Source organism: Geotrypetes seraphini, chromosome 12, assembly GCF_902459505.1.
Source record: "Geotrypetes seraphini chromosome 12, aGeoSer1.1, whole genome shotgun sequence".
NCBI classification, from domain to species: Eukaryota; Metazoa; Chordata; class Amphibia; order Gymnophiona; family Dermophiidae; genus Geotrypetes; species Geotrypetes seraphini.
Genome location: NC_047095.1, coordinates 120,269,459 through 120,287,984, shown reverse-complemented (window position 1 = coordinate 120,287,984; position 18,526 = coordinate 120,269,459). Strand labels below are relative to the sequence as shown.

General features: G+C 48.2%; 2 protein-coding genes across 10 annotated transcripts in view; one reads left to right on the top strand and one right to left on the bottom strand.

The window, feature by feature from the left end:
• Positions 1 to 18,526, bottom strand: part of TNXB (tenascin XB) — a 112,443-nt gene that overhangs the window by 70,025 nt on the left and 23,892 nt on the right. For 8 of the 9 annotated variants that reach the window (XM_033915505.1, XM_033915504.1, XM_033915507.1 and 5 more), the window contains exons 2-5: positions 17,284 to 17,673; positions 6,430 to 8,580; positions 1,693 to 1,808; positions 83 to 236 (exon numbers count right to left, since the gene is read on the bottom strand). In XM_033915505.1, the coding sequence (XP_033771396.1) occupies positions 83 to 236; positions 1,693 to 1,808; positions 6,430 to 8,580; positions 17,284 to 17,623 (2,761 nt within the window). In that variant the 5' untranslated portion in view covers positions 17,624 to 17,673. Of the gene's footprint in view, positions 1 to 82; positions 237 to 1,692; positions 1,809 to 5,370; positions 5,384 to 6,429; positions 8,581 to 17,283; positions 17,674 to 18,526 lie in introns of those variants that run through there. The other variant, XM_033915512.1, reaches the window with a different exon arrangement.
• LOC117346117 (class I histocompatibility antigen, F10 alpha chain-like) overlaps positions 14,805 to 18,526 on the top strand; it is a 63,850-nt gene continuing 60,128 nt past the window's right edge. The window contains exon 1 of the transcript XR_004536560.1: positions 14,805 to 15,191. The gene's annotated coding sequence lies outside the window, so the exon portion shown is untranslated. The remainder of the gene's footprint in view (positions 15,192 to 18,526) is intronic.

Here is an 18,526-nt window from a genome sequence, read left to right as displayed (position 1 = left end):
TTCTTTTTAGCTTGTACCAAGTTTCAAGACGTAGACAAAGCGGGCGAGGGAGAACGATTAAGTCTTGGAGTTCGCCCCTTACGTGTCGTGAAGGTTTTTGTGGTCTCAGGCCCCAGCGTCTGGCTCTTCTGGGCTCTGATAGTCACTTTATATTCCTGCCCGGGTGCCAGTCCTGTCTGATGGAAGCTGGTGGCTGTGCTGCTCAACTGGGCAGGTGGGATCCCGTTGTCTTCCTTCTGCAACAAGAAGCCCGAGGCAACGTTAAACTCGCCATAGGTGCGCCGTGATGCTGCAACCGTGCACAGCTCGGAACATATTTCCGTCTATTCTCGGCAAGGGGAATGTAGAGGAGTGTCAGGTCAAAAGCGCGCCGGGACAAAGGCGCGCCCAGACAATTGAGCGCAGTGCGGAGGCGCGCGCCGCAGAAAATTACTGTTTTAGGGCTCCGACAGGGGGGGCGTTGGGGGGAACCCCCCCCACTTTACTTAATAGAGATCGTGCCGCGTTGTGGGGGTGTTGTGGGGGGCTTGGGGGGTTGTAACCCCCCACATTTACTGAAAACTTCACTTTTTCCCTGTTTTTAAGGAAAAAGTTTAATTTACAGTAAAATGTGGAGGGTTACAACCCCCCAAACCCCCCATAACGCCGGCGCGATCTCTATTAAGTAAACTGGGGGGGCTCCCCAACAAAACCCCCCATCGGAGCCCCTAAAAACTGTAATTTTCTTCGGCGCGCGCCTCCGTCTTGCGTTCAGTTGTCGGCATGCACCCTTGTCTTTCACGGGGTTGTCTATGAACCATGTAGAGGGGATACACCCTTCCCTTGGTTTCTTTTTAACCATCAGAACATTAACATGAGAAATAAGGTTACATGTATGCCACACCCTCCTGGTTCATAGACAACCCCGCGAAAGACAAAGGCGCGCGCCGACAACTGAGCGCAAGACGGAGGCGCGCGCCAAAGAAAATTACAGTTTTTAGGGGCTCCGATGGGGGTTTTTGTTGGGGAGCCCCCCCAGTTTACTTAATAGAGATCGCGCCAGCGTTATGGGGGGTTTGGGGGGTTGTAACCCTCCACATTTTACTGTAAACTAAACTTTTTCCTTAAAAACAGGGAAAAAGTGAAGTTTTCAGTAAAATGTGGGGGGTTACAACACCCCAAACCCCCCACAACGCCCCCACAATGCGGCGCGATCTCTATTAAGTAAAGTGAGGGGGTTCCCCCCCACGCCCCCCCCCCCGTCGGAGCCCTAAAAACAGTAATTTTCTACGGTGCGCGCCTCCACGCTGCGTTCAATTGTCTGCGTGCGCCTTTGTCCCGGCGCGCTTTTGACCTGACACCCACCCTCCTGACCATAAAGACACTATTCCGGGTTACCAGATTTTACATATGTAAAATCCGGACCCCTAGTCCCACCTCCAGGCCTGCTCAGTTCCACCCGTCCCTGCCCCGTTATGCCCACACCTTGCCCCATGCCCATAGCCCCGCCCCCTCAGCGGATGCCCCTCCCAACACGAGGACATGTCCGGGTAAATCCGGACTTCTGGGAACCCTAACTCGGCCATCCCTCACCCCCTCCGACTCAAATGTCATTTCAGTTACTTGAGTGATAACCCTGGGATAGGACTGAAAACCCAAGAGACCCCTTACTTTCCCTCCCCCCCCCCCATCCTGAACAGAAATATATCTTACCGTCGGTGTGAAGGAGATCTCGTAGCCATCCACTGGAGCGCGGGGGCGATTCCACTCCACTGTGGCTGACGTTTCTTCTCTGCTCTTCACCACCAGCCCATCCACAGCTGGGACCTCTAAGACAGACGGACAGGATAAAATGCCCACAGCCCTTCCTGACATTCACACATGAGTTATATATTAATGGATAAAACATCCGCTTCCCTTGCTGTCCCCCTTACACGAGTGACACTGTATCACTTTATATTAAGGGGGAAAAAAAATATACATTTCCCTCACAGTTGCACTGTCTCACTTACTATTAAGGGAAATACTCCTCTTGCCCTCTCTGTCTCCTGTACACAAGTTACACTGAAGCTCTGCTTGTTAAATGTGATACACTGCTTCACTTTATGCGCTGTATAAAGAACCTATTCCATTTCTGTGCTGTGTTTGTCCTCGCAGGCAGCCGAACGCTTGACCTGGCGCCCGAAGCAGGAACAGCGATGAAGGTATTTTTGGTAGTGATAGAAGGGGGAGGGGGGCATTCACGTGTGAGACAGGAGCTGGCCCCTTGCCTCGTGAGCTCTCGGAGCTGCCGCCAGGTGAGGGGGATCTCTTAAGCGGTGCCAGGGGGGGGGCCTGCGGAAATCCAAGCTGCGAAGGTGGGAGAACCGGGGCCCTCGCCAAGAGCATTCCTGAGCCGTTTACTCTGGGTCTTACTCCTGGCTTGGGCTCAGTAATGGATTGTGCACAGACGAGGAGCGACGGGGATCTGGGCTGTGCAGAGCAGCGAGAGACCGGGGGGGGGGGGGGGGGGGGGGGGGGGGGGGGGGAGAGAGACTGTCAAAAGCAGGTCAGAGCAGGAGAGTTGCAAAAAGGAGGGAATGAGGAAGGGAGAAGTGTGGGGCTGAGAAAGATGTGGTTATAATCAAAGTGCTTCTTATATTATATACAAATACTTATTTTGGACCTGGGGCAATGGAGGGTTAACTGAAGTTCCTTCTGTGAAAATTACAGATGTTTATTTCACCTCATCTTATAAAAAGTCAAGCTCAGTAAAAATGTTATTTTTGTATATTGACTTGATTATATGCAATAAGTCTTGTGGAGGTTTTTTGACCGGTGATGTGACTCCCTCCGTTGTTAATGTCCACTGCTCATCACCCTAGCCAACAGATTAACCGTCCACCCCCCAACTAACTGTATCCCCCCCCAACCTTGACATCCTGTTTCTACTTAGATCAGTGTCATACATAGTAACATAGTAGATGACGGCAGATAAAGACCCGAATGGTCCATCCAGTCTGCCCAACCTGATTCAATTTAAATTTTTTTTTTTTTTTTTTTTTTTCTTCTTAGCTATTTCGAGTAAAGCTTTGGATTCTCGCCCAGAAATAGCTAAGAAGAAAAAAAAAAGTGTCTCTCAAACTGTGTGCCCCAAAGAGATTCCAGGTGTGCCACGAGAGAATCCAGAATTGTACTTTATTTTTTTTAAATTCCCTTCACTAGAATGGATGGGTGTCAGGTCAAAAGCGCGCCGGGACAAAGGCGCGCGCAGACAATTGAGCGCAGCGCGGAGGCGCGCACCGCACTAAATTATTGTTTTTACGGCTCCGACGGGGGGGTCGTGGGGGGGAACCCCCCCCACTTTACTTAATAGAGATCGCGCCGCGTTGTGGGGCGTTGTGGGGGGCGTGGGGGGTTGTAACCCCCCACATTTTACTGAAAACTTCACTTTTTCCCTGTTTTTAGGGAAAAAGTTAAGTTTACAGTAAAATGTGGAGGGTTGCAACCCCCCAAACCCCCCACAACGCCGGCGCGATCTCTATTAAGTAAACTGGGGGGGCTCCCCAACAAAACCCCCCGTCGGAGCCCCTAAAAACTGCAATTTTCTTCGGCGCGCGCCTCCGTCTTGCGCTCAGTTGTCGGCGCGCGCCTTTGTCTTTCGCCGAGTTGCCTTTGAACCGAATAGATGGAATGCATGTCGCATACGCAAGAGTCAATGTTATGAGCGTAAGGATGCAACCGCCCAGACAAGCCTCATTCTTTGAAGCGATTGGTCCTTGAAAATGAACGGCGAGGAATTTTATTTTTTTATGCAGTAGCTACCTAAACTTGAGCAACAAAGCAAGGGAGGCTTTGTTACCGTTTGGATCTTCTTATCTTTGCAAACTTGGATTTTCAGCTCGGACAGAAATTAAATCGAAAGAAAAAAAAAAAAAAAGAGAACGGCTGCAGATGGTGGATGATGACGTGTGTGTTTCCTTGTCGACTATCGAACCACATTTTGAGTTAATTTGCACTAAAAAACAAGCACACCCATCGCATTGATTAGCATTCTATCTACTTTAGTTTCACCGTTGTTACAATTACCCATATATGGTTTTAAGAAAAGTTTGGACAAGTTCCTGGAGGAAAAGTCCATAGTCTGTTATTGAGGAAGACACGGGGGAAGCCACTGCTTGCCCTGGATCGGTAGCATGGAATATTGCTACACCTTGGGTTTTGGCCAGGTACTAGTGAACGGGCTACTGGGCTTGATGGACCATTGGTTTGACCCAGTTAGGCTTGCTTGTTCTTATGTCCTTATAGCTTAAAGAACTTTAAATAAATACATTTTCAATTTAATTTTTTGTTGGTTTTACAATTTTATAATTTGAATTATACTGTGCCGTGAAAAACACTTGCTCCATTTAGTGCGCCGGAGCTAAAAAAAATAAAAAGTTTGAGAGACACTGGTGTAGATTGTAAGCTCTTTCGAGCAGGGACCGTCTCATTCGTGACTCTGTACAGCGCTGCGTCCGTCTGGTTGCGCTCTAGAAATAGTGGTACTAGTTAAGACACTAGAATACGGAATGCGGCTCGACTTTTCAGGGGTTGCTGAAGCTTTACCTCCATTTTTTTTTTTTTTTTTTTTTTTTCTTTTCCGTAGTGTATTCTTCAATTAATTAATCTGAGTGCTTGTTGGTGGACACTCGGACACCAATTTTGCCCCTATTGCCATCTACGGCTAGGTGTTCCTTCTAGAATACACCCTGCAATGGCCTACTTGCTAATTGCCCACTCTCCCTGCGGCGATGATAATGTTGACTGTCGGGATCCATTTTGCTTTCACTGCACCCTGCTCTTTTGCCACCCCCAGGAAGCTGCCGCCCTAGTTGACTTCCTGGTTATGGCCGAGTCAGCCTTGGGTATCTCCTGGTGTTTGAGATGTAAGGGGTGGGGGGGAGGAGAAAGAATGCTTAGCTCTGGGATGAGAGGTAGCAAGCGAGTCTGCATGGGGGGGGCAGAGGGAGGGGGGAATTCTTCAGGGGAGTGAAAGGGAGCAGTATTCAAATCCAAGGTAAAAGCCAACTTTTTTGAACCTGCTTTCAACTCTTAACTCCCACTCACTGCTGTCAGATACCTAGACTCACTGTATCATTTCCTCTACCATAATCTCCCCCAACCCTGACATGTCCTGTCTAAATTAGATTGTAAGCTCTTCTGATCAGGGACTGTCTAGTGTATGTTAAAATGCACAGCCTTTCAGTGCTATAGAAATAATAAATAGTAGTAGCATTAAGGAGAAGGGATGACAAGGTTGTATTTTCTAAAACTATATATCCTAACGTTATAAAGTTGTGGGTCTAATTTTCTAAACGTCGCAGAAATTTGAGCGTGCAATTTATTGAAGAGCACCGGATGAGTGCCTACCTTCATGGTTAGATTAGGTGCTGAATGGCCTTGAGTCGGTGGTGTAGTTGCAGGTGGGCCCAGGCCCACCCAAGGCAATTCAGCAATGGTCACCTTTCTCCCCTCTCTCCCACACCTGGAGCTGGCACTTGCCCCCCACTCGCCGGTCCACAGCCCAGCAGCTCCCCCTCTTTCTAAACCTCCCCCTTGCCGAGCCTCATCACCTTGCTTTGCGGGCAAGAGCAACCATGCATATTCGCTTCCTGCGACAATCGCACAGACTTCCCTCTGCCATGCCCCGCCCTTGCTGATGTCACTTCCTGTAGTTTGGTAAAGGCTAAGGTCACCAGAAGTCCAGGAAAACCCAGACACGTCCTCTTTTTAGAAGACTGGAAGGATTTCCAAATACCGGCAGTTTGTCCGGGTTTTGGAAGGCCCCCCAAGCTCGGTGCCGTGTCTGGAGAGCCACTGAGCATGTGCGGATGTAACGCGGTGACGTGGCATGCATCCGCACCTTCTTGGAGGCCCTCCAGATTCAGCCAGGACTTAGGGAAGAAAGAAATTAAATTTATGTGGGGGCAGAATGGGAAGGGGCCATGTGTCCTCTTTTTTTTTTTTTTTTTGCACGAATAAATCTGGTAATCCTAGAAAAGGCCCACTCAACTGTGGGCCCACCCAAAATAACAGGTCTGGCTACACTACTGTCTTGAGTACTAATAGCCCTTACGTAGCGTTAATTGGCGCTAATTTTAAAGTTATATGTGCAACTGCATGTAGGTGCCTACATGCTATAGAAATCAACAGCAAAGGGGGGGGCGTGTCCATGGGTGGGTCTTCAAGGTTCAAGTTTATTCCAATTTGCTATCCCATGTTTTAGGGGCGTGTCTTGCAGTTGCGCACCACAAGCTACAGAAGTCCATCACTTCCTTCGTCAGGCATGCGCACGCATGCTGACGTACGCTACATTCCATCTGGGAAATGTCACGCGCAGGTGATCTTATAGCACTGGCGCTTAGCGGGCCTAATTTTTGGCGCCCTCTCATGACTCTACCCCACAGTGCAGAGGTCCCTGGGCCTTACCCTCTGAGCAGTCTTCCCCGCCGTAGCCTTCAGCGCAGAGGCATTTCCCATCCTGACACGTGCCCCGCTGGCTGCATTCGTTGGGGCAGACTGCCTCCCCACAGTCTGGCCCTGTGTAGCCACGACGGCACACGCAGGCACCCTTCAGACAGCGGCCTCGGTTGTTGCAGTTGTTGGAGCAGGCTTTGTTGCCACAGATAGGCCCATAGTAGCCCTCGTCACACACACACTTGCCGTTCTCACACCGGCCTTGGTTGCTGCAGTTATTTGGGCAGGTCCTAGTGCCACAATTCTGTCCGGTGTAACCAGGCTTACAGATGCACTGCCCGTCCACACACTGTCCCCGGCTCATACAGTTATCTGGACAGGTTCTGGTGACACAGTTTGGCCCAGTGAGGCCGGAATCACAGATGCAGCGGCCATCGACACACTGTCCCCGGTCCATACAGTTATCAGGGCAGGTTCTGGTGGCACAGTTTGGCCCGGCGAAGCCGGAATCACAGATGCAGCGGCCATCGACACACTGTCCCTGGTCCATACAGTTATCTGGGCAGGTTCTGGTGGCACAGTTTGGCCCGGTGAAGCCGGAATCACAGATGCAGCGGCCATCGACACACTGTCCCCGGTCCATACAGTTATCTGGGCAGGTTCTGGTGGCACAGTTTGGCCCGGTGAAGCCGGAATCACAGATGCAACGGCCATCGACACACTGTCCCCGGTCCATACAGTTATCTGGGCAGGTTCTGGTGGCACAGTTTGGCCCGGTGAAGCTGGAATCACAGATGCAGCGGCCATCGATACACTGTCCCCGGTCCATACAGTTATCTGGGCAGGTTCTGGTGGCACAGTTTGGCCCAGTGAAGCCGGAATCACAGATGCATTCTCCATCGACACACTTTCCCCGGCTCATACAGTTGTCTGGGCAGGTTCTGGTGGCACAGTTTAGCCCGGTGAAGCCAGAATCACAGATGCAGCGCCCGTCAGCACACTGTCCCTGGTCCATACAGTTATCTGGGCAGGTTCTGGAAGCACAGTTTGGCCCGGTGAAGCCAGAATCACAGATGCAGCGCCCGTCAGCACACTGTCCCTGGTCCATACAGTTACCTGGGCAGGTTCTGGTGGCACAGTTTGTCCCAGTGAAGCCAGTATCACAGATGCATTGCCCATTGTAACACTGTCCTTGGTCCATACAGTTATCTGGACAGGTTTTGGTGCCACAGTTGGGCCCGGTGAAGCCAGTATCACAGATGCAACGCCCATCGACACATTGTCCCTGGCTCATACAGTTATCCGGGCAGGTTCTGGTGCCACAGTTAGGTCCGCTGAAGCCAGTATCACAGATGCATCGGCCATCGACACACCGTCCCCGGTTGCTACAATTATCAGGGCACATTCGATTGCCACAGCTGACCCCAGTGTACCCTGGATTGCAAATACACTTTCCGTTGACACACTGTCCGCGGTTCCTGCAATTCTCAGGGCAGGCTCTTGCTCCACAGTCTGGTCCGGTGTAGCCGGAAATGCACACACACTTCCCATTAACACATCGACCGCGGTTTCTGCAGTTCTCAGGGCAGGATTTTGTGCTGCAGTCTGGTCCGGCGAAACCAACGTCGCACACACACTTCCCATTAACACACCGGCCTCGGTTTCTGCAGTTTTCAGGACAAGTTTTTGTGCCACAGTCTGGCCCGGTGAAGCCGGGATCACAGATACACTTCCCACCAAAACACTGGCCCTGGTTCCTGCAGTTCTCAGGGCAGGCTTTAGTACTGCAGTCCGGTCCGCTGAAGCCCTCCTCGCAGATGCACACGTCCTGGACGCAGCGCCCGTGGGAGCCGCAATCCTCAGGGCAAGAGGGGTCTCCACAGCTGGGGCCCGTATAGCCGCGGAAGCAGACACAGCGGCCCTGCACACACCGGCCCTGGTCGTTGCAGTCATCCGGGCAGGAAGTTTCCTCGCAGCTCTCCCCCATGAAGCCATCCTGACAAAAGCAGGAGCCGTCCACGCATGTGCCCCGGCCGTGGCAATCGGAGGGGCAAGAAGGCTCGGAGCAGGTGGGACCCTTCCAGCCGGCATCACACTGGCATTTGCAGGCTGCTTGGTCAAACTTTCCGTGCTGAGCACACAGGGCTCGGGCATCCGCCGGTCCTGTAGTGAAACCAAAAATAACAATTAATATCAGCGACTCCCTATCAAGGGAAGAATTGTTACCTCATCCCTGGTCATAACCAGGTTAATCCAATCCGGGTTCTGCTCCCATTGCATGGAGGGACTTCAGTCTCTGAAGGGGTGGGGGTGCTCTGCCTCGGGCACAGTCTTAGTAGGGGCGCTGGCACCGGTCCCCCTCTCTGCCCCTCCCCCACTCCTTTCCAAACCCCCTCTGCCACGCATATGCACCCCCTTCCCTTCCCTCGTACCTCTTTCATTTTTCCTGCACAAGCAGCCTTACGAAGTTGCTGCCCGCGTCGATGTCGCCTCTCTCCGACGTCACTTCTGAACCCTGCGCCTAGGAAGTGACGCCAGACGGATAGCCGACAATGCGGGCAGCAAGTTCACGAGGTCGCTCACGCCTGGAGAATTCAAAAGGGAAGGGGCTGGAGGGGGGGAGGATTCGGGAAGAAGCGAAGGGGTGGAGGAGAGGGTGGGGGAGGGATGCCGCCGCTCCGGGCCCCACTCACTCTTGCTATGCCGCTGCTGAAGTTTTCAGGGCAATAAGTGAGAGAGGGTTCTGACCTAATTGTTAGAGCGATTGCCCGAGAACCAGGGAAGCCCAGGCTTCAGATTCTACCACTGACCCACCTTTGGGTAGAAGTCATTTTCGGTTCATAGATGACAGCACGTGGGACAATCGCGCGCAGGACAAATGCGTGCAGGACGTCCCCTCCTAATGTTTTTCTCCTTTTTTGTCTCCCTTTTCTTAAAATGATTAATATTGTAACCTTATCCCGTCATCCCTTTCCATCCAGTCAAGTCTGTTGGTCTGTAGGTCTAACCCCTTTTTTTGATTTGTTATTATCATTCTTATGTATTTTAACGTATGTACAAATTTGGATTTTAATGTAATTCGCTTAGTATTTTATGTATAGCGATTCATCAAATTTCGAATAAACTTGAAACTTGAGTGCGCTGGATTAAAAGGTAAGTTTAAAGCACTCCAAGGGGGTTTGGGGGAAACCCCCCCCCCACTTTACTTAGAACAATTACCACTGCCATTGAGGGATTTTGGGGGGCCCCCATTAGAGTGCGCTGGATTAAAAGGTAAGTTTAAAGCACTCCAAGGGGGTTTGGGGGAAACCCCCCCCCACTTTACTTAGAACAATTACCACTGCCATTGGGGGATTTTGGGGGGCCCCCATTAGAGTGCGCGGGATTAAAAGGTAAGTTTAAAGCACTCCAAGGGGGTTTGGGGGAAACCCCCCCCCCACTTTACTTAGAACAATTACCACTGCCATTGGGGGATTTTTGGGGGCCCCCATTAGAGTGCGCGGGATTAAAAGGTAAGTTTAAAGCACTCCAAGGGGGTTTGGGGGAAACCCCACCCACTTTACTTAGAACAATTACCACTGCCATTGGGGGATTTTGGGGGGCCCCCATTAGAGTGCGCAGGATTAAAAGGTAAGTTTAAAGCACTCCAAGGGGGTTTGGGGGAAACCCCCCCCCCCACTTTACTTAGAACAATTACCACTGCCATTGGGGGATTTTGGGGGGCCCCCATTAGAGTGCGCAGGATTAAAAGGTAAGTTTAAAGCACTCCAAGGGGGTTTGGGGGAAACCCCCCCCCCCCCACTTTACTTAGAACAATTACCACTGCCATTGGGGGATTTTGGGGGGCCCCCATTACAGAGGAAAGTGTAATTTTTCCCAGAGTTTTAGTGAAAAATTACAGTTTCCTCTGTAAGTATGTGTGTGGGGGGGGTTCTTCCCCACCCACCCCCACACACCCCCAATGGCAGCGGCAACTGTTCTAAGTAAAGTGTGTGGAGGGGTTTCCCCCCCCACACTCCCTCGGAGCGCTTTAAACTTACCTTTTAATCCAGCGCGCTGACGTCCTGCGCGCAATTGTCTTAGCGGGTTGGTTGTCGCACGATTGTCCAGTGCGCTTCAGCCCCGTCACCTCATTTTCTGAGAAATTTTATATTGCTTGGGCCAACGCGAGTCACTGGGACGATTCGCGCTCAGGCAAATTCTGTCACGGTCGTACCACGCAGTGTAGTGTACATTTTGGCCCAGGTCCTGTAAAGGACGCCTAAAGTTAGGCACCTAGATTGGCAGGCCTAACTTAGCCCCCTCCCCCCCTTCTATAAAACCGTAGCGTAGTTTTAGCTCCAACGCTCATAGAATTCCTGTGAGTGCGCCGGCTGGGGCGCTAACAGCTAAAAACTGCACTACAGTTTTATAAAAGGGGGAGGAAGGGCTAATTATTTAAAAAGATTAATTGGCGCTGATAATGATCTCCTAATTGGCAAAAATTAAAATTATTAGTGGGGGGGTAGGTGCCTTTTCTAGTCAGTTGGACGACCCGGATATGGTTCGGATTTACTCACTGTAGCCTGCAATTTTTAATGTTTATCTTAATTTTTTTCATTTTATGTGGGGGATGGGTGTTTTGGTTTTTTGTTTTTTTTTAGAAGAAGCTAATTTTATTGTATATTTAATTGATTATGTGAACCGCTCTATTGTTATATACGGAAGGGCAGTATCTATATATATAAAATCCTTGTATTCCTTATGTATCTTTAAATAATTGTGGAGAAGATTGTACGTTTATTGTTTTAAATGGTTTTTATTTGTCCCCCCCCAAATTATTATTGTTATACGCATTGAAATTACTTGATATTGCGTTCAAATCAAAACTTTAATAAACTTGAAACTTGATGTATCTGTGTGTGTGTGTTCCAGCATGGACAGATTTCAACCAAACTTGGTATACTGTACATAAGACTTTCTATCTGGGAAAAAATATTGTGGGGGTGGGAAGGGGGTGACATGTAAAAATTATCAAAAAAGACAGATTTTACTGTCTACCCCATAGTTTTCGGCCTCACTGAGATGATGTTCCAGCATAACTCTGAAGCCTATGGAGAGATTTCAACCAAACTTGGTATACTGTACATAAGACTTTCTATCTGGGAAAAAATATTGTGGGGGTGGGAAGGGGATGACATGTAAAAATTATCAAAAAAGACAGATTTTACTGTCTACCCCAAAGTTTTCGGCCTCACTGAGATGATGTTCCAGCATAACTCTGAAGCCTATGGACAGATTTCAACCAAACTTGGTATACTGTACATAAGACTTTCTATCTGGGGAAAAATATTGTGGGGGTGGGAAGGGGGTGACGTAAAAATTAACAAAAAAGACAGATAATTGGGATAAATAAATATCTGGGCGATGCCAGGTAATCAGTTAGTATTAAATGAAATAATCTAATCTAATCTTCAGTTTATATACCAGGTCATCTCCCAAAGGAGCTCAACTCGGTTCACATATGATTAAGATCAGAGCATTTCATAAAGTATAAACCTAAAGACTTAAAATGCTATTAATGCATCATTTCCAGGAAAGCACTGATAGTTAAGATTAAGGTATAAAATGGAATGGAAAACTAAAAGAATGAAATATACGATTATTGTGGCACTTCAGTAGGTAAGTCCTTGAGATATTGTGTGAACCTCCAAGTTTTTAGATCTTTCCGAAATTGTTGTAGCTGACCTATCAATCTGACAGTGTCAGGAAGTTTGTTCCAAATTTCTACCAATTTACAGTTTAAACAAATTCTACAAATTTACAGTTTAAACACCACGGATTTGCTAAGCTTCCCAACAGATTTAAGTCCTCTAGAAGAGGGAAACGATAATTTGTATATCTGTGTAATCCTCGAATAGCAAGGTTTAGTAGTATTCCAACATAAAGGAATTGAAGGGTCAAATATTCCTTAAAGGAACTTGAAGATAACACATACGCATTTAAACTGTATCCTGAAACGAACTGGAAGCCAATGAAGCTTTCTCAACAGAGGGGAGACATGATCGTACTTTCTCTTTTCAAAGATGAGTTTAGCTGCCGTATTTTGTATCAACTGTAGCCGATCTAGACTACCCTGTTTAATACCCATAACTCAGTAGGCGCCTACAACTTGTAGGTAGGTGCCTAGTCCAGTGTTTCTCAACTCGATCCTGCAGTAGCCCCTTGCCAGTCGAGGATATCCACAATGAAGAGGCCTAAACTTGATTTGCATGCCCTGCCTCCATTCCATGCAAATTCATTAAGAACATAAGCAATGCCTCCGCTGGGTCAGACCCGAGGTCCATCGTGCCCAGCAGTCCACTCATGCGGCGGCCCAACAGGTCCAGGACCTGTGCAGTAATCCTCTATTTATACCCTTCTATCCCCTTATCCAGGAGAAAACTGTCCAATCCTTTCTTAAACCCCAGTACCGTACTCTGCCCTATTACGTCCTCTGGAAGCGCTTTCCAGGTGTCCACCACACGTTGGGTAAAGAAGAACTTCCTAGCATTTATTTTGAATCTGTCCCCTTTCAACTTTTCCGAATGCCCTCTTGTTCTTTTATTTTTTGAAAGTTTGAAGAATCTGTCCATCTCCACTCTCTCTATGCCCTTCATGATCTTGTAAGTCTCTATCATATCCCCTCTAAGTCTCCTCTTCTCCAGGGAAAAGAGTCCCAGTTTCTCCAATCTTTCTCTATCTCTCTCTATTTCTGTCTCCCTTTTTGTCTCTTTCTTTCTATCTCCCTCTCTCTCTCCATTTCTCTCTGTCTCCCTTTCTCTCTCTCTTTCTGTCCCTCTCTACTCTCTCTATGCCCTTCATGATCTTGTAAGTCTCTATCATATCCCCTCTAAGTCTCCTCTTCTCCAGGGAAAAGAGTCCCAGTTTCTCCAATCTTTCTCTATCTCTCTCTATTTCTGTCTCCCTTTCTGTCTCTTTCTTTCTATCTCCCTCTCTCTCTCTCTATTTCTCTCTGTCTCCCTTTCTCTCTCTCTTTCTGTCCCTCTCTACTCTCTCTATGCCCTTCATGATCTTGTAAGTCTCTATCATATCCCCTCTAAGTCTCCTCTTCTCCAGGGGAAAGAGTCCCAGTTTCTCCAATCTTTCTCTATCTCTCTCTATTTCTGTCTCCCTTTCTGTCTCTTTCTTTCTATCTCCCTCTCTCTCTCTCTATTTCTCTCTGTCTCCCTTTCTCTCTCTCTTTCTGTCCCTCTCTACTCTCTCTATGCCCTTCATGATCTTGTAAGTCTCTATCATATCCCCTCTAAGTCTCCTCTTCTCCAGGGAAAAGAGTCCCAGTTTCTCCAATCTTTCTCTATCTCTCTCTATTTCTCTCTGTCTCCCTTTCTCTCTCTCTTTCTGTCCCTCTCTACTCTCTCTATGCCCTTCATGATCTTGTAAGTCTCTATCATATCCCCTCTAAGTCTCCTCCAGGGAAAAGAGACCCAGCTTCTCCAATCTCTCAGCGTATGAAAGGTTTTCCATCCCTTTTATCAGACGCGTCGCTCTCCTCTGAACCCTCTCGAGTAACGCCATATCCTTCTTAAGGTACGGCAACCATTGTGGATATCCCGAAAACCCTACTGGCAAGGGGGTACTGCAGGACCGAGTTGAGAAATCCCGGCCTAGTCCAAGGCATCCACCAGAGAGTGGGCGTGGTTAGGGACAGAGTTTGGGCACGTTTTGCATCTAGGCACCTAAACTGGACTTCCGCGCCAAGACAACTCTGGCGTAAATAGGGGGTGCCTACCGGCGCTTAAGTCCAACGTAAGCGGAGCTGGGTGCGATTCTATAAATGGCGTCTAACTCGAGATTGACGGATGCTGGGCGCCGCCTTGCTCGGCACCTGTGTAAGGCGCAATTTCTAGAATCGGGGCCTTTATGTCTAACTCTGTGTGTGATTTCAAACAGCAGTTTTTGTCTCATTCATTAGATTAGGGTTAGCAGACGTCTGGAATTCCCCGGGGGTCCGGATGACTTTTCAAAACCTGCCACTTTGTCCAGGTTTTGAAAAGCTTTCCTCCACACCGCGTCGGGAAAGAGGGCATCCGCGCGTGCGTGGATGCCACGCGATGACGTCATACGCGCACACACATGAGACGTCCTGCCCGACGTGAGCAGGCAGTGGAGGGCGAGGATGGCTGGAATGGGAGGGGTCTAGGGGTCCAGATTTTCCAAACGGAAAATCTGGTCACCCTACATTAGATGTATGCCCTCATACAAAATACTATACTTAATCTGTGGCTTATCTTTGAATTCTGTTTAGATTGATTAATGATAGAGATAATTTTTGATTTTATCTTTTTGTTATAGGGGGAGGTTCGCCCTAAGACAGCGAAAGCAAAACGTGTGACATGTTGGTGAAAAAAAAGCCCCCTTTGCTGACTGAAACAAATCAAGCTAAGTTTTTCAATCTAAGCTTTTATTTATTTATATGCATGACGCAAGATAATATGAATATTATATATGAATATAATATGAATAATATTATATATGAATAATATAGACTGTCCTCGTTGCCCTGAAGTGTATTTTGCTGAAATGGCTCGAGGGGGATGCACCGGATTACTCCACTTGGCGTTGCCGGATGATTACTCTCCTGATGTGGGAGCGGCGTGATGTGCAGGACTTTTCCTCTCTACCAGGCCCATTTCAATGTGTTTGGGAACCATTTTGGACTACTATGACTCCTGTGGCTCGCAGCCGTGTGCTCAACTGTTGACTTCCTGTTTTTGTCACATATGATGTAACCGGTATGCCTGTTTTCTTTGATACTTTTCTCTTTGTTATTGTTGTATTCCGAAGGAGGACCCAAAGGGGGGGATTGGGGGGGTGGTTTGGGGGGGGGGGGACTTTGGATTTGTAATATCAAAAAATTGAGTGTATCTGAAGTTTGTTTTGTATCATTGTTTGCAGTTTTTCCTGAGCTCAATAAAATATATTTGAAATATATGAATAATATAAATACAATATAAAGAAAAAAAACTTTAGATATTATAAAGAAAATCTCTAAAAAAAAATAGTGTACATAAATGATGTAAACCGTTTAGTTTTAAACGGTATAGAAATTTTTAAAATAAATAAATTTGATGTCAGCATCTAACAGCAATGGAGTTACATCACTGAGATCTGAGAGTAATGGTGCCATTTATACAATTCAAGCCTAAGAGCATTAGTGTATGTAGACAGTGGCATAGTAAGGGAAGCGGGTGAACACCCCGGATACCATCTTGGTGGGGGCGCTGATAACTCTCTGCACCCCATGCCACACTCGTGTCCTCCCTTCCCCAGCCCCCCCAATACCTCTTTAAAAATCTTCAACGGCGCGAGCAACTATTCTAGCCTGCTCCCTCTGAAATTACTTCCGGGTCGTGGAGCCAGGAAGTGACGTCAGAGGGAATGCCAGCGCGAGCAGCAGGCCAGAGAAGCTGCTCACGCAGGTGGAGATTTAGAGGTTTGGGGATGGAAAGGGAGGGTAAGAGTGTGGCGGGGGATGTGGAGAGGAGGGGGCAAGGGGTGCCTCTGCCACCGGCACCTCCTACCCTCACTGTGCCACTGTATGTGAGTGGGGTATATAGGTAGGACATGGGCGTGTCTCCCACCTACGTGCATGACATGTAAAGTTTAGGTATACCTGAACATGCCGTAGTATAAGTGGCGTGGGTTTCTGCCAGTCATTTTAGAGCGGCCACCTGGCTCCAGATTTGCCTGACCAGGGTTGATCCAGGCCAGGTTTTACCCTATTGCATTCAGGGACTTTGCATTTCTGACTTCCACACTATATGCTTTAAGAAAAAGAAGACTACAAGTCCCTGCATGCAATGGGGTAAACCTAGGACTGAATCAACCTTGCTGGATGAATCTGGAGCCAGTTGGCAACCTTAAGCAGCTTTTGTGATCCTTTTCTCTCTTGCTTGTTGCTGTTTTTTGTTATTTTTCTATTGTTGTAATTGAAAAATGTCAAAAAATATAGTTGAAAAAACAGAAAAAGATAAATGCATACACAATGGAGGTGGTGTATGCCAATGGTTCCCAACCCTGTCCTGGAGGACCACCAGGCCAATCGTGTTTTTGGGATAGCCCTAATGAATATGCATGGGGCAGATTTGCATGTCTGTCACCTCCATTATATGCAAATCTCTCTCATGCATATTCATTAGGGCAATCCCAAAAACACGATTGGCCTGGTGGTCCTCCAGGACAGGGTTGGGAACCACTGGTGTATGCAACTTTGTCTCATGCATATTCACTGAAAACCTGGCCTGCCTTAGGTGTGTCTCAAGGTCTGGGTTGAGAACTCCTGAATTATAAAATAAGTGCTCCATTTGCAGCACTGGGGCTTCCAAATTGGGGATCCCGGTTGTAAATTTGCCTCTTGGGCTGTAAGCTCTTAGGTGGAGGGACTTGCTATACCTGAACGTTAATAATATCGTATTGTGCAGTATCACTATAAAAATGGCAGATATTATTAGGAAATGACATCAAACAGTGGAGCAAAACCAGGACTGGATAAGCTTGGTTGACCTGGAACAAGATGGCAGCCCTAACTAGCAGGCAGTCACTGGGAACGTGCAGTCTTGGAAATTAGAACTACAAATCCCTGCATGCATTGGAGTAAAACCTGGACTGGAACCCTGGGCGAATCTGGAGCCAGTTGGCACTAATAAATTGAATGCATTTCCCTATCCCAGTCTAGTTGTGACAGAGATTTGTGGCATTGTTACCCCACAATAAGTGACGATAATCACAGTATCATAGTGTCAGTCATTCCCAGCAATGGTCAGTAATCATGGCTGAGTCTGAATGTTTTGGCACTCGCCCTTTCTTGTTCTGCTGTGCACCTACCTGGCCCTGGTCGGGTCCCTCCTCCTCCTGGGCACGTCTGCTTGAGCGCCATCACTTGGGTCTCCAGGGCCTCCAGCCGGCTCAGCAAAGTCCTCACCAGATTTCTGTCGGGGCATTCGCAGCTCTGTGACGGCAAGTTGATCTGGTGCGTGAAAACCATCTGTTTTTCTCCCTCCAGCTTATGCCCGAACGGGTGCTCGCCGGACGCCCTGTGCATCAACGGATCAGTGTCATTGCTGCCAGTTGCCCTCTTCGATCGGAACTGTTTGGTGAAGACGGTGAGACCGGCTGCCCCAAGCACCAGAGTGGTAAGGAACACTGTGAGAGCGTGTGAGAGCATCGTTCACTGCTTACTTCCCTTCTTTTGTCAGGCAATGTGGTAAAACAGGCCTGCAATGCAAAAGAAAAACATTTATGAGTAAGAAGCAGTGATAATCGCTGCTAAAAACAGTGGTAGGTTATTCCACAATGATGCAGCGGTGGGATTGGAACCTGGATCTGCTGGTAGCACTTTCCGAGCACATAGCAGTAAGCTGTCAAGTAGGGAGAGTTAAGTGGAGAGCAAAAGAACATGCCTAATCTTTACAAGAGTTAAAAAAAACCAGATAATACCATTCAAATCATTGCGTACATGCACAACTAAATCAATCAGTTGGTGGCAGCAGTGGGATTGGAGCCCGGATTGGCAGATATCGCAGTTTTTGTGTTCACAGCCCTAGACTGTCATAGATGAGATGGTGTCAGCAATAGGATTAGAGCCTGGCTAGGCAAATATAGTGTAGTTACTTACCTGTAACATAAGTTCTCCGTGGACAGCAGGATAGTCAGCCACACAACCCACCCGCCTCCCCATACGGCCGACCCGGCCACAGCTAGGAACATCCTGGGGATTAGGGGGAAGCAGGGGGAAATGGGTAGGGCTCGGGCATGCCCAGTGGGGCCCGGGCACTGCACGTGCTCAGAGAGAGAGAGAAAAAAAAAATCTCTCTGAGTTATTGGAGAGCTTATCCGCAAATTGGGAGCTGTTGGGACTATCCTACTGTCCACGGAGAACCTACGTTACAGGTAAGTAACTACACTTTCTCGACAGTCCTTGGGAAACACCCAATCTAGCCAGGTTTTCAGGATACCCAAAATGAATATGCTTGAGAGAGATTTGCATGTCCTACCTTATTGTAAGCAAATTTTCTCATGCATTTTCAATGTGCTTATCCTGAAAACCTGACCAGCTAGGTGTTGGCTC